General features: G+C 39.3%; 1 protein-coding gene across 7 annotated transcripts in view; it reads right to left on the minus strand.

Moving 5' to 3' along the window:
- atrnl1a (attractin-like 1a) overlaps positions 1–13,826 on the minus strand; it is a 317,476-nt gene that overhangs the window by 184,999 nt on the left and 118,651 nt on the right. For all 7 annotated transcript variants that reach the window (XR_006013321.1, XM_042010699.1, XM_042010700.1 and 4 more), the window contains one exon: positions 5,514–5,607. Coding sequence is in view for 6 of the 7 variants with exons in the window: in XM_042010699.1 (XP_041866633.1) it covers positions 5,514–5,607 (94 nt within the window). In the remaining variant the exon portion in view is untranslated. The remainder of the gene's footprint in view (positions 1–5,513; positions 5,608–13,826) is intronic.

The raw sequence follows: 13,826 nt of genomic DNA on the forward strand, positions 1-13,826 counted from the left end.
TGTGAAAAAAAAGCCAAATGCAGAACTAGTGTGTAAAAGTCCCTCCATTTTGCTTCCACAAGAATTAAGGACTATAAGTAGCAGCCAGATGCTGATGATCAACTGCACATGATTAACTCGATGTGAGCAGTAGGTTCAGCCCAAGTTCAAACTGTTCAATGCACAGAAACCTACAAAAAACCCAGAGCTACATCTCAGACTCTCCAGGCCTAAGCTAGCATATTAAATGCTACAATTAATAACTGTAAAATGACAAGAATTATTGCTTGTTTCAGTAGGTTGCACAAAAAGTCTAAAAAGAACATGGCAGCACAGCTTGGGTTTGAAAAGCTACAGCTGAGCAAACCTGAAAAAAGACTTCTGGAACACTTCTTTTAGACCAAAGTGGAGATGTTTGGTTATGATACAGAGCAGCAAATTTTGAGGAAACCAAACAGCAGACAGAGGATCTGGACATCCTGGAGTCACTGACCACGAACTCTTGTGGAAATGTGAAGCCATCTGTCTGACAGTTTGGCTGAAATGATCTCATCCAACAGGACAATGATTCCAAACAGAGCAGCAAATCTACAACAGCATAACTGAAAAATAATGAAGGTGCTGACGTGGTTTAGTTAAAGTCCAGGCCTCAACCCAATAAAAATGCAGAAGTGGAACCTTCAGAGAGCTGTGCACAAACAAATGAGCCGAAACTTTATAAAAAAATATGTAAGAGACTGAAAACAAAAACAACATTACTACAGGTTCCTGCTGCTAAACATGAGTCTATAACCTATTCAATTATGGGTTGTACTGATTCTGCAATATAATTCAAATATTTTTTGTAAATCTCACCCTTATTTCTATGAATATCTTTATAGTTGATTTAATGTAATCAGATCAAATATAAGCTAAAACTATTTGCCACTGCCAGTTGGCCATTAACTAGTGAGTTATAGAAAAACAAGTTATCCTCAAAGTCCAGAGCCACAGTGAGAACACAACACCTTCTGAGCAACAGAAAGTTGACTTTTATATATCTGTTTTCTTTAGCTTCCTGAACAAATAAAAGCAGAGACATTTTTCTGTTACCCGGGAGCAGCAGAGTGTCTATGTTCAGTAGCAAGTGTCCTTATTAGAGTGAAGTAAAGTGTTCAACCACAGGACTTTTTAGTCTGTGATGTCTAGGTTTGTACAGGTTTCATTTGGAGGATCCTAGTTAAAAAGAAAACACATTTTCAGTGATGCAGGTTGAGTTATGTGCTGCGGTGCAACGCGAGTAAAATGTTCCACGTGTTTCAGCAAAATGTCTCTTCTGTTTCCACTACAGTCAGTGAATGCAGCACCAACTGTTCACCAATATAATGAAGTGTAACACAGAAGTAACCATGGTTACCCAGTGATGCCCACCAGTCTTGAGTCAGAGCAACCACTGGAGTATGCTGTAATGCCATCACTCTCCTTTTTAAGACAACTCGTATATTATTCTTAAGAACATAGGGTGACTTATAAGAGTGGAAGTAGGAGCACACAGGTGGATTACATCTTGTTTAGACGACGTAACCGAAAGGAGATCAGTGACTACAAAGTAGTGGCAGTGAGTGTAGCCAGACAACATAGAATGGTGTTGTGTAGGATGACTCTGGTGGTGCGGAAGATGAAGACAAAGACAGAACAGAGGACAAAGTGGTGGAAGCTGACAAAGGAAGAGTGTTGTGTGGCTTTTAGAGAACAGTTGAGATAGGCTCTAGGTGGTTAAGAGGTGCTTCCAAATGACTGGACAGCACAGCTAATGTGATCAGGGAGACAGGTAGGAGAGTATTGGGTGTGAAAGTAGATAAGGAGACTTGGTGGTGGAATGAGGATGTGCAGGAGTGTATACAGGAGAAGAGATTAGCTAAGAAGAAGTGGGACACAGAGGACTGAAGAGAGTAGACTGGAGTAGGGCTGCAACGATTAGTCGACGTTGTCGACAATAGTCGACAATAAAAATAGTTGACAACGAATTTAGCCGTCGACTATTGTCGGCAAAAAAAAAAAAAAAAAACTACCGAGTGAGACATTGTCTTCTAATTTTATCTCTGCTGAGAGTTGCACAATGCACATGCGCAAAGAGGGGGGAAAAAAAATACAGAGTGAGACATCGTCTTCTTTTTTAATCTCTGCTGAGAGTTGCACATGCGCAGTAAAGTCTGCCAGGGGAAAATATGGCGGCGGACTGGGGAAGAGAACGGCGGCGGAGAAGGTCAAAAGTCTGGGATAACTTCACGTTAAACTTACAAAATAAATTAAATACATGTGAGACTTGTAAAGCAGACCTTGTGTACCACGGAAGTACGTCTGCAATGCTCGAACATTTAAAGAGGAGGCACGTCGGACTTACTTAACCTCATGCAAAATTTCAAAGCTGAAAGTGAAATAAGATCCATTTACAATAATCATGAGATACATAATCCGATTGGTCGACCAGTCGTTTTAATAGTCGGTGACTAATCGACTATCAATATAGTCATTAGTTGCAGCCCTAGCCTGGAGTACAGGGAGATACAGCGTAAGGTGAAGGTAGAGGTGGCAAACGCCAAACAAAGAGCTTATGATGACTTGTATACTAGGTTGGACAGTAAGGAGGGAGAGAATGAGTTATAAAGGTTGGGAATGCAGAGAGAGGGATGGGAAGGATGTGCAGCAAGTTAGGGTGATAAAGGATAGAGTCGGAAATGTACTGACAGATGCTGGAAGTGTGATAAGAAGATGGAAAGAGTACTTTGAAGAGTTGATGAACGAGGAAAATGAGAGAGAACAAAGAGTAGAAGAGGTGACTGTTGTGGACCAGGAAGTAGCAACAATTACTAAGGATGAAGTTAGGAGGACATGGAAGAGGATGAAGAGTGGAAAGGCAGGTGGTCCTGATAATATACCTGTAGAGGTATGGCGGTGTCTAGGGGAGGTAGCTGTAGAGTTTATGACAAGGTTGTTCAACGAGATCTTAGAGAGTGAGAAGTTGCCCGAGGAAAGGAGGACAAGTTTGATGGTGCCAATTTTTAAGAACAAGGGAGATGTGCAGAGTTGTGGCAGCTACAGAGGAATAAAGTTGATGAGCCATACAATGAAGTTATGGGAAAGACTAGTGAAAGCTAGACTGAGGACAGAAGAGACCATTTGCGAGGAGCAGTTTGGTTTCATGCCAAGAAAGAGTACTACAGATGCAATATTAGCTTTGAGATTGTTGATAGATAAGTACAGAGTAGGTTAAAAGGAGCTGCATTGTGTCTTTGTGGATTGAGAGAAAGCAAATGACAGGCTGCTGAGAGAACTGTGGTACTGTATGAGAAAGTCTGGAGTGGCAGAGAAGTATGTTAGTGTGGTACAGGACATGTATGAGAGCTGTAAGACAGCGGTGAAGTGTGCTGTAGGTACGATAGAGGAGTTCAGGATGGAGGTGGGACTGCATCAGGGTCAGCTCTGAGCCCCTTCTTGTTTTGCTTTGGTGATGGACAGACTGACAGATGAGGTTAGACAGGAATCCTCATGAACTACGATGTTTGCAGATGACATTGTGATCTTTGGTGAGAGCAGGGAGCAGGTGGAGGAAAAGCTGGAGAGGTGGAGGTATGCGCTGGAAGTGAGAGGAATGAAGGTTAGCCGAAGCAAGACAGAATACATGCGTGTGAACGGAGGGAACCAAGTGGAACAGTGAAGTTAAAAGGAGTAGACATAAAAAAAGTACTTAGGATCAACAGCTCTAAGCAATGGAGAGTGTGGAAAAGAGGTGAAGAAGCGAGTGCAAGCAGGTTGGAACGGGTGGAGGAAAGTGTCAGGTGTGCTGTGCGATAAGAGTATCACCTAGAATGAAAGGTGTACAAGACAGCATGGAGGCCACTGATGCTGTATGGTTTGGAGAAAGTAGCACTAAAGAAAAGACAGGAGGCAAAGCTTGAGGTTCCAGAGACTAAAATGTTGAGGTTCCCTTTAGGAGTGATGAGGATGGATAGGATCAGGAATTAATGCATCAGAGGTCCAGCACATGTTAGATGTTTTGGAGAAAAAGACAGAGAGACCAGACTGAGATGGTTTGGACATGGTACTGAGGAGGGATGGTGAATATATCGGTAGAAGGATGCTGAGGTTGGAATTGCCAGACAGAAGACCAAAGAGGAGATTTATGGATGTTTTGGGGGAAGACATGAAGGTAGCTGGTGTGAGACAAGAGGATGCAGAGGAAAGGGATAGATGGAAACAGACCATTCGCTGTGGCGACCCCTAAAGGGAAAAGCCGAAAGGAAAAGAAGAAGTTTTATCTTTATTTAACTTCAGGAAATTTTGTGCCATCCAAGATTTAACCTCATTTAGGCAACCCAATAAACCTCTAGAGGAGATGAGATGTGACGCTTTGGATTAATAAAAATTCGAGAATCGTCCGCGTAGCAGTTTGGTGACGACACCCATCCCGAGCTGTTACACATCAGCATGCCACTCTTCCTGTGACCTGTGGTTTGTCTGTATGTGAATTCAGAGCCAGTAACAGGCTTTCAAAGTGATTAAACAAAAACAAAAAATCTGTTAATTCAGTGGTAAAATATTTGTCAAGTTAATGGATTAATGCAATAACTTGCCCAGTCCTAAATGATATGTAAATGTCTAGAACTGAAAAAGGGTATATTTCTTTTTCACAGCTGTAATAAAAATAAAAGCTGATTGTAATGTCCTTCAAGATAGAAACTGTTCTCTCTCATGTAATAGAAAATACATGAAACAGTTATAGGAACTTTCAGTGATAAAACACCGTCTTGTTGTGGCTTTGAAATAAGTAATCATTGTCTCTATTGGAGCATTAGTAGACAGTAGTTGGGGGTTGCGTGGATTTCTTTAAAAAGGCAGAGCCCTTCACAATAGTGTAAGAAGAACATGAAACAGGCCACTTCAGTAAGAAGTGAAATCTGAGCTTTTACAAAGTGTTCATTTACAAGATAATTATTAGTTAGTGACGTGTGGTTCTCAAAATATGATCATATTCACAAAAAGCACCACTATGCCTTCGCTCTTTTTCTAACTTCATGCTGTATTGCTTTTGATGTAAAACCACAACCACACACGCGGAGCAGACTACTTCCTGTCTCTGCTCTCTAACCTTGCCTGCTAGATTTATTGATGCAGCAATTTTCAGTCTGTCTCTGTGGTGCGTTGGTCCGCCAAGCCATTTAGAATATTGTAGCACTGCAGCGGTCAAGTCTGGCCACAGTTACTAGAAAACACACTCACTCCACACACACGGCTGGTTTATATCACCCTCAGGACTCTCCACTGACACAATGCATTACTTACCCCTTACTCCAATCTTTTCTAACCCACACCCTAAACCTCAACCTAAATATAACCTAATTCCAACCCTGACCCTGAAACTAAGTCTTAACTATCAATAATCACTCTATCCATGGGGCAAAATTCTGGTCCCTACCTATAATTACAGAAACCAATCTAACAAATCAGTGTGAGGAAGGTGTTTAATCAAGGTGTGGTAACATGCTGGGACTCACAGCTGACACTGGTCTCCCTTGACCCCTTTGGTGGTGCAGAAGCACTTTCCCGTGTTGACGTGGCACACGTTGGCGTGGCTGTTGCACTTGCATGCTGCAAAAAACAAAAAAAACAAGAGTTAACTGGGGAAAAAGAAAATGAAAAATGTGTTACTGTTTATTTTGAGATCTCAAATAATTTTATGTGGAGGTGCGATTTTTTCCCCCAGATCTGTTTAATATAACTTGTGCAAATAATGCTGAATTGCTTTTTGAGCGAGACACTAATCCTCCACTGCTGCAGCAAAGCTGCTCAGAATATAGCACTGAGACATGCATCCTGTGTATAAACACAATAATCCTTCAACACTGAGGTTAATAATGCTCCTAGTAAGGAAATTAATGCAGATGTAGACAGTAGAAACTTTTTTTTTGAGCAACTCAAATAATCATCACAAGTCTTCATTAATTTGAAGATATTTCTGAATACCAACAGGAGAATAGTGCAAGAAATGTTGGTACTTTTTGTTAGCCATGCTTTTCCCTCTGGTATTAATACATTTTTTCCATTTCATTCCACTTCAAGTGAGACTTAAAGATGTAAAGATGACCAATGAAGCTTTCCTACAATGTATAATGCAACACAGTTTTGTTAAAGTTGAGATATAATTGACTGATTTTTTTTGAGTTACAATGTGACAAGTCTAATAATACAGAGGCCAAAAGGGTGAGATTGTTGGAAGAAACACAGCAGGATGCAGGCTGGATGCAGAATTAGCCGTGGTTAGGAGGCGCCACAGTGCGAAAATCTGCCGGTTCAGTAGTGTTGCTTTAAATGCATCTTACAGTAAATTACAAGTGCAAAAGCCCTGAGAACTTTGGAGACAAAGAACTAAAAGTGACATTTTTTCTCATCTTTGAAAGCATAAACCATTGCTGCTTAAATTTAATGAAAAGCGTCCCTCAGTCTCTTGATATGTCTATCCAGCCCACCCTACAGTTCGTCTCACATATATTTAAGAAAAATAAGTTGGACTAAGTGAAATTTGATAATTCCTGTCAGGTAGGTTTGTTTTTTCTTTATGCAGTTTCACCAACATGCTGCATCATCGCCAGTCACCCCGGTATTGATTATGTTAGTGTTTGAATTACAGCTTCACCTTTTTTTTGTTTTTGTTTTGTTTTTCTCAAGTACCTTTAGCATAATTCAGCTGCTCGGTTATGTGAGAAGCTCTATAAATTCCAGGTGGATTCCTCCACCACCACCTGGATTTATGACTACCTAACCTAACCACAGTTTGTCAGCCTGAAAGATTGTGTCTGAGATGGTGGTCAACAGCACTGGAGCACCAAAAGCGACTATACTCTCACCATTTCTCTTCTCACTGTACACCTCAGATTCCATACAAACAACTGTCGTCCCTGCAGGACTTCAGACAGAAAGAGCAACTACAACAACCAAGAAGCCTTCATTGTGAATCACGGCATGTAAGACTATTCTAAAACTGAATCAAAGTCACTCAACCTCAAAGTTAAATATAAAAACTACAATTAATCTACCTTTGGTCAAAGTAGAAAAAAAGATCTGGTGTCCAGACAGGAACATCTCAGATGCTGAAATTTTCATTGGTTGTAGTTTTTGGTCAGAGGGAATTGGATGTTTTTTGGCTGCATCTTATCTTTGAAATGGTTTTGTTATTTAAAGCAGAGCACGATGCAGCCAGATGATTCACAGGGAGACGAAGCTGTAATTCAAACACTAAATCACTTCTGCATGGAGCCACTACAGGCACAAACTAACAAAAATGTTCTCTATATCCTTGTGTTACAGCCTTTGTGTGTGTGTGCTCATGTCCACACAGAGCCACTCCATCCTGCGTCCTGCTCCAGCTGAAGTGACTTTGTGCTTCGTTCTTATCCTTTCCAATTGGCTCAGAGACAAGCTCCATAATGAAACAGTGGGGAGCTCAGGTCAAGGTAATGCCAAGGAACCAACACATGATGAAAAGAAAACCTGCTTTGCTCCTTCTCTTCAGCCAGAGAAACAGAGCTGATTGTGTTGCTTACACAGAATGAAAACACAAACTTTGCTTTAAACATTTAGACACACTGAGTGAAACAAGGCTGTGCAGCAGGGTGTTTAAATGACAGCAGGCTGAAAGCTGAATCGATGCTCCTCATCATGAGAAAGATGCAGAAAGGAGTTATAGCAGCACCAACACCACATATTTAATCTATTATATCTAAGATTGACCTGAATCACAAACAGAAAACACTGAAAGGTAAGAGTTGATAAAAGATTTGAGATCACAGCTGTATAAGTGCAGGTTTGGGTCACCCTGCAGTTCATACAATATTGATTTACAAGGTTCCAAACAATAGCAGACAAAGGACACAGCCAGGAGACGCATGTCCTCCTTTATTCTCACAGGTTCAAGCTGCTTCTTCAAAACAACAGGACAAAACAGAAAAGGGCTGTAAGAAGAGGGCAGTTTCACTGGGTGCAACATTAAGGTTGTAAATCAGAGGTTTGATCCAGATATGATATACAGATTCAGTGTTCGAGGATATCACAAATTCCGCCTCAGTACCACCTCGACTGACTGGATGCTGGAGCCAGTGATTAATATGAGTTAATATCACGTCCTGGTTCAACACAGTCACTTCCATTTTCATCAAACCACAAAAAGAAACTGAAACATCCAAATAAAACTTTCTCCCTGAAAAATAATAGACTGAACCACATTCTCTAATTCTGAGATTTAACATGTTCACGTAATTTAAAACTGAAAACATTTCTATTTGTAAACATTAAAGCAGGATATAGTTTAAACTTTACTCTCATTTAGTCTCCAAAGCAAACATTTTTAGAGCCAATTATATCAGCCAAGGTAGAAAAGTCTGACTCATAGTTACACCTCAGAAATTTAATTTAAATAAAAAATATATTTTAATTCTTAGAATAAAATGGAAACAATGCCATATGTTCTTTCTTCTGCATGTCTTACAAATGAGGACTGTATCCATGTTTGATATGTTCAGTTTGGATCAGTGCTGCTCATCCCTGAATCGATGTATTAATGTAGATCTATGCATTTTTATTGGCTAAACTTCATGGTTATATCATGCTTATTGGCTTGTATTTGAAATCTGCAACAGAACTGCATCATCTTTTCTTCTATCTTGTCAGATGAGCATTAAAAACAGCAGTACCCTATGAGTGAACACCATCCTGCTTCTAGCAGAAACAAACTTCTCAATGAGTGTCCAAGTTACTTAAACACTTCATTTCCACAAAAAACACTTAAAACTGCTTAAAACTCACTTGGGCAGAAAGACAAAAGCAAAATTTCTAACTGGAGTCAATCAAGAAACACCTGTCATGTCGTCAGTCTGAGGAGCTAAAAAAGAAACTGCATTACACAGAATTAACTATATGCTTGTTGTTCACAATGACTACTACAAATTTGTGCCTGAAGTACATAAGATTAACCAAAGTGTGCTCAGTACAGTTTGATACTTGATCAAAAACAGTGCTCATGTTCTGCGACCCATGACGTAACACATGACTGACCTCATGAAACAAACCAAACCACCATACTGTGGCAACATGAAGGTTTGGCCAAGTTCTGGTCTGTCATCATTGTATTAATGATTTCTCAATTCCACCAATTATTATTTAAGTGGTTCATCCATTAAGAAAATTAAAGCACATTATTAAATCTACCAACGGGACGGGCTACGCAAGTTTACTCTGTGAAATTTTAGACACAGTTGCTCCAGAGCTCATGGACTGAAAGCCATGCAGACAAAGCCTTTAAAGGTTTCTTTAGTTAGGAAGAATTTTAAGGCCCAACTACAGAACTACAGAATACCCCACAAATAACCGGATAAAAATACCCTGCAGCATAAAACAGTAGATCGACTATTAACTGCAAAGTGATCAGAAAGATCAGAAAGTAGATCCAAAGGGTCCAACAAATCAAATTCTTTGCAGGTTTTAAGGAAAATCCTAACTTGAGCTAAGTACACACAAAGATTATGGGGCTGTTTTTGTCCTGATTTTGCACCTTCCCGACCAAGGACAGCAAACACCAGATTATCTTACGTTTTGTAAGATTATCCTGTAAAATGATCCTGTGGCCTGAAGAGTGTTATGAGCGAATTCGTCCCAACAATCGGATTAGAGACGAGTCACAGCCGACAATCGGAGGTATAGAACATGTTCAATATTTACGACCAAAAATCTTCACGTGTGAAGAAAACCGACGACTCCTGAGGTGTGACTGGATGGTGACGTCAAACAGAATGTAGCCAATCAGAGAGCGAGCTGGCTGGGGAACAGGGAAGGACGCCATGCTGTATATCCTCTTTCATGCTGGGTGTTGTGTTTTCTGGTTGTTGCCACGGTTCTTCTTTTTCGTTTTTCCAGTTGTTGCTATGTCCCTTCTTCGTTTTTGTTAGATCATGTTTGATCAAGCGAGATTTCTGGCTCGGAGGACTGGATTCTAGATCGGTTGGGGGACAACATCGTTATGTGTGTTGCTCTGTGGTGAGATTATCGAAGCCACCACACACAGTATGATCAACACTGTTAAATGCTTCATGGGTGGTTTAGGTTACATCCACATGGAAACTCAACCAATGTTGTTCTAAAAAAAGTATCCCATTACTTCAACAAATGCATGCATCTACACAAAACCACTGAATTGCACTAAAAAGAGATGAAGAAATGGATCATGTGAATAAACTGAACAAGCTGTTCTCTGTGCCTGCTTGTTGCTGGTGGAAGCAGAGGAGCAGAACTGTCATGCTCAGTAGCTAACATTGTGGTAGCTGTAGCTGTTTGTACAAGCAGGTTAACGGAGAAAAGTGATTATGGCATCACTGGTTCAGGAGACGTGCATTGGTTGTAAAGATGGAAACAAAACGGTCGTGTTTCCATATTTATTCCCTTTGGTGAAGATTTAAAAAATTGACTGGTTAAGCTAATAATGCTGGTTATTATCTGGATGTTATCAGAATCGTTTCTGTTTGGAGGATACAGCAAAACTTTCTCAAATGTTTTGGTATTTCTTTAATTTGCTTCTTGGTCTCTCTCTACTTTTAACACTTTTAAAATTAGATGTTTAAGGTCATATTTAAGCATGAACATGAAAAATTCTTGCTTTTCTAACTAATTCTATTTTTTAAAACATCAATATAGACATTGAATGCATCTGTTACAAAACACAAGTCACAAAACAAACAAATACTGAAAGTAAAACTAGACAGTGGTATTGTCCGAAAGTGAACTCAACTAAGCGAAAGCAAGTGTGGAAGGATCAGGATAATCACAAAGAAACCGAGTGTGAATGAATAAAACACATGAAAGAGAGTGCACATCAAGCACCACGCTTGCTGACAACTCAGAAATAAGTCACAAAAGAAAAACCTGATCTCTTAGCAGAAAAGGCTGATTTGATATAAATCATATTCCCCGTGACTTGGGCAAGCCCCCTAGAGAGAGCACAATTTCTCAGCCCACTGCGTCTTCATGTGAACACACAATATAAAACACACTTGTTGTCAGTGGGTAGGTGGGAAGTGGGCTGCCTGTATGTGTGTGTCTGTATGAGTCATTCAGAGACAGGTAGAGATGAAGAAATAAATCTGAGGGAAATATTAGAGAAAAAACCTCAGTGAGCCTCTTATCTGTTTCTACAGATGACTGTCTTATTCCCGAAGGCTTTGCAGTTATAAAACTCAAGATAACTTAATGGTGGGAGGAGAGGGAGAAGCTCTTTGCAGCTAAGACTTAAGCAGTGAACCCAGAGCCAGACACAAAACATTTAATCCTTTTCTGCTGCCATCAAATATTAACACACATCAAAGGAAAAGCTAAACAAGACTGTTTTGTGCTGTGTTCTCCTCTGATGCCTTTGTTTTAATGCATGAATGTGATTAGAAGATAATCTCACATCTTACAACCCGTCTCTTCAGCTAGGACCTGGTTGTTGGCTGGGACGCTGCACCGAACAGACAGTATGTTGGGTTTATTTTTTAGTGTAAATAACTTCCAAAAAAAAAAAGTTCAAGTTTTAAAATAAGCTACAAGATCCCAAAAGACAGGAGCATTTATTTCTAAATATCTCGGTCACACAGATCCACTTCTCAGATCATAACAATCCTGTGTGTATGAGTTTGCATTTCCTGAGTAGCTCAACCAATTTCTCATGAGAGGATGTAAAATTAAGAAAATTAATTTTTATTCATAAAGCTTTCAGAATGAGATGATTTTAGAAAATCTGCTTTCCAGGAATTTCAAGGATTCTAATCACCATTTCCATTAATATTTTGTTTATTTTTATCATCAATGTCACCCTCCACCTGCGGCTGACTCCTCCTTTGTCAGTTTGGACAGACGGAGCAGTTTGAGATAAAAGATGGTCGGGTTTATTTGGCGTTTAATGAAGAGAGTGTTCTCCACAAGGGCAAAAAGGGCAAGCACAGAGCAAAAGGAAGAGTATAAAATATACACTGGAACACACATCTAGAGAAAATGACTTACATGGCTCAGATACAGTACACTGAGGAGCCCACTTTGAATTATTTCCCTTCACTCAGCAGATTTAGATCAGTGAAGCATCAGCCTTTAAATGTGACAACTTAAAGTTCCCATCAATTATCTCTGAGTGTCAGTTTCTAGGTTTAATTGATAGCTTTTACATCATGATCTGGAAAATTAATCATCCACATGATTTAAAGCCGATTTTGAACTAGTCTTCAGTCGGTTACTAATCCTTTTTTAAAAGTAGGTTCCCTGACTTGGTTAAAGTCAGGTAAATGGTAAATGGATACGGTAAATAGTCTGTACTTATAAAGCACTTTTATCCAAAGTGCTTTACAGTATACATTCACCCATTCACACACACTGATGACAGAAGCTGCCATCAACCACGACCCATAAGGAGCAATTTGGGGTTCGGTGTCTTGCTCAGGGACACCTCGACATGAGCTCAACAGGCCGAGGATTGAACCGGCAACCCTCAGGCTACAAGACGACCGCTCTACCCACTGCTGAGCTACGCCACCCCAATATATGAGGTGCATATGAATTTTAATACTTTTCATGATAGTATCTTGGTGGAGATTATTAATTGGGGTGGAACTTGGTGCTCTTCAAGCAGTCTTTAAACCTCTCAATCTCCAGAAAATTCACTGCATTTTACTTTCTTTGTGAGAGGCCTTTTAGCCAATAAATGGTTTATTCTGAGGCTAAATCTTGTAGAATGCTTGTTCATGCTCATGCTGCCAAAATTAAAAATCATTCATTTTCATCATCAACCAATATTTTGAATCAGGTAAACTGTATTTTTATGTCTAAGATGTTGCCTACTCATTGAAACTATGGTAAAAGTTAAATTATTGCTGATTTGAGGTCAATATAGAGACCAAAAAAAAACAACAAAAAAAAAAAAAAACATTTTCCGTTCTATTTTGCTAAGAACTGCTGTATCATCAAGAGTCATGTGAGATATTTCTTTTGCATTTTTTTCTTTGTAAATATCACCAGTGTTAATCATTTTAATAGTAACAAACAATAATAAAGAAAAGTAAACTGCAAGATATTTTAGTTTGTATGATTGGAAAGCAGTAATGACACTATAGTTCACTTTTAATTTTAACCTCTAAGTGAAATCCTCAACTTCTTTGTGTTGTGTGAATAATAAACCAATTAAATGTTGAAAAAGTGCAGTTTTATTCAGTGAATAAATTTAAATTCATTGTCTTTTAATTGAATCTACCATCTCCATTATATATTATTAAACTGTACAATTGATTTAAGATGTGTGTTAACTTGATTATTAAGTTATATCTGCTTTATTTTATTAAAGCCAGTGATACATTTTACACAGTGCTTACCTGAAGCTGAAATGCTTCATCTGCTGTCTATTAGTTTCCATAGGTGTCATTTTAAGCCTTATATTCCTTAATGGAGGAAAAGCAGCATGTTCAGACTCTGCAGCTATCAAGCACTAAATTGCAGGTAAAGATCATGTTGTTCAAATCCAGATTAAATTTTTTTCCACATACTTTCTATCATTCACAGGACGATCAATAACTTCGATGCTTTAAGTGCTACACTTCTCAGCGTGGCCCCATTTAATTAACAAGCCTCTGATGTATTGTTACTCAACACGGCGCCATGTTCGAGGGTGCACATTAATCTTACGAGGCAAAATTACGAGGTGATGCGCTTCCATTTGGAAAAAGGTGTAGAAAAAGCTGTCATGGCAATTTCAGTGAACCAAAGCATTCTTTGTTTTACTATATTCAGCATAACGGCTGTCT

The sequence above is a fragment of the Melanotaenia boesemani genome, chromosome 16, assembly GCF_017639745.1.
Source record: "Melanotaenia boesemani isolate fMelBoe1 chromosome 16, fMelBoe1.pri, whole genome shotgun sequence".
NCBI classification, from domain to species: Eukaryota; Metazoa; Chordata; class Actinopteri; order Atheriniformes; family Melanotaeniidae; genus Melanotaenia; species Melanotaenia boesemani.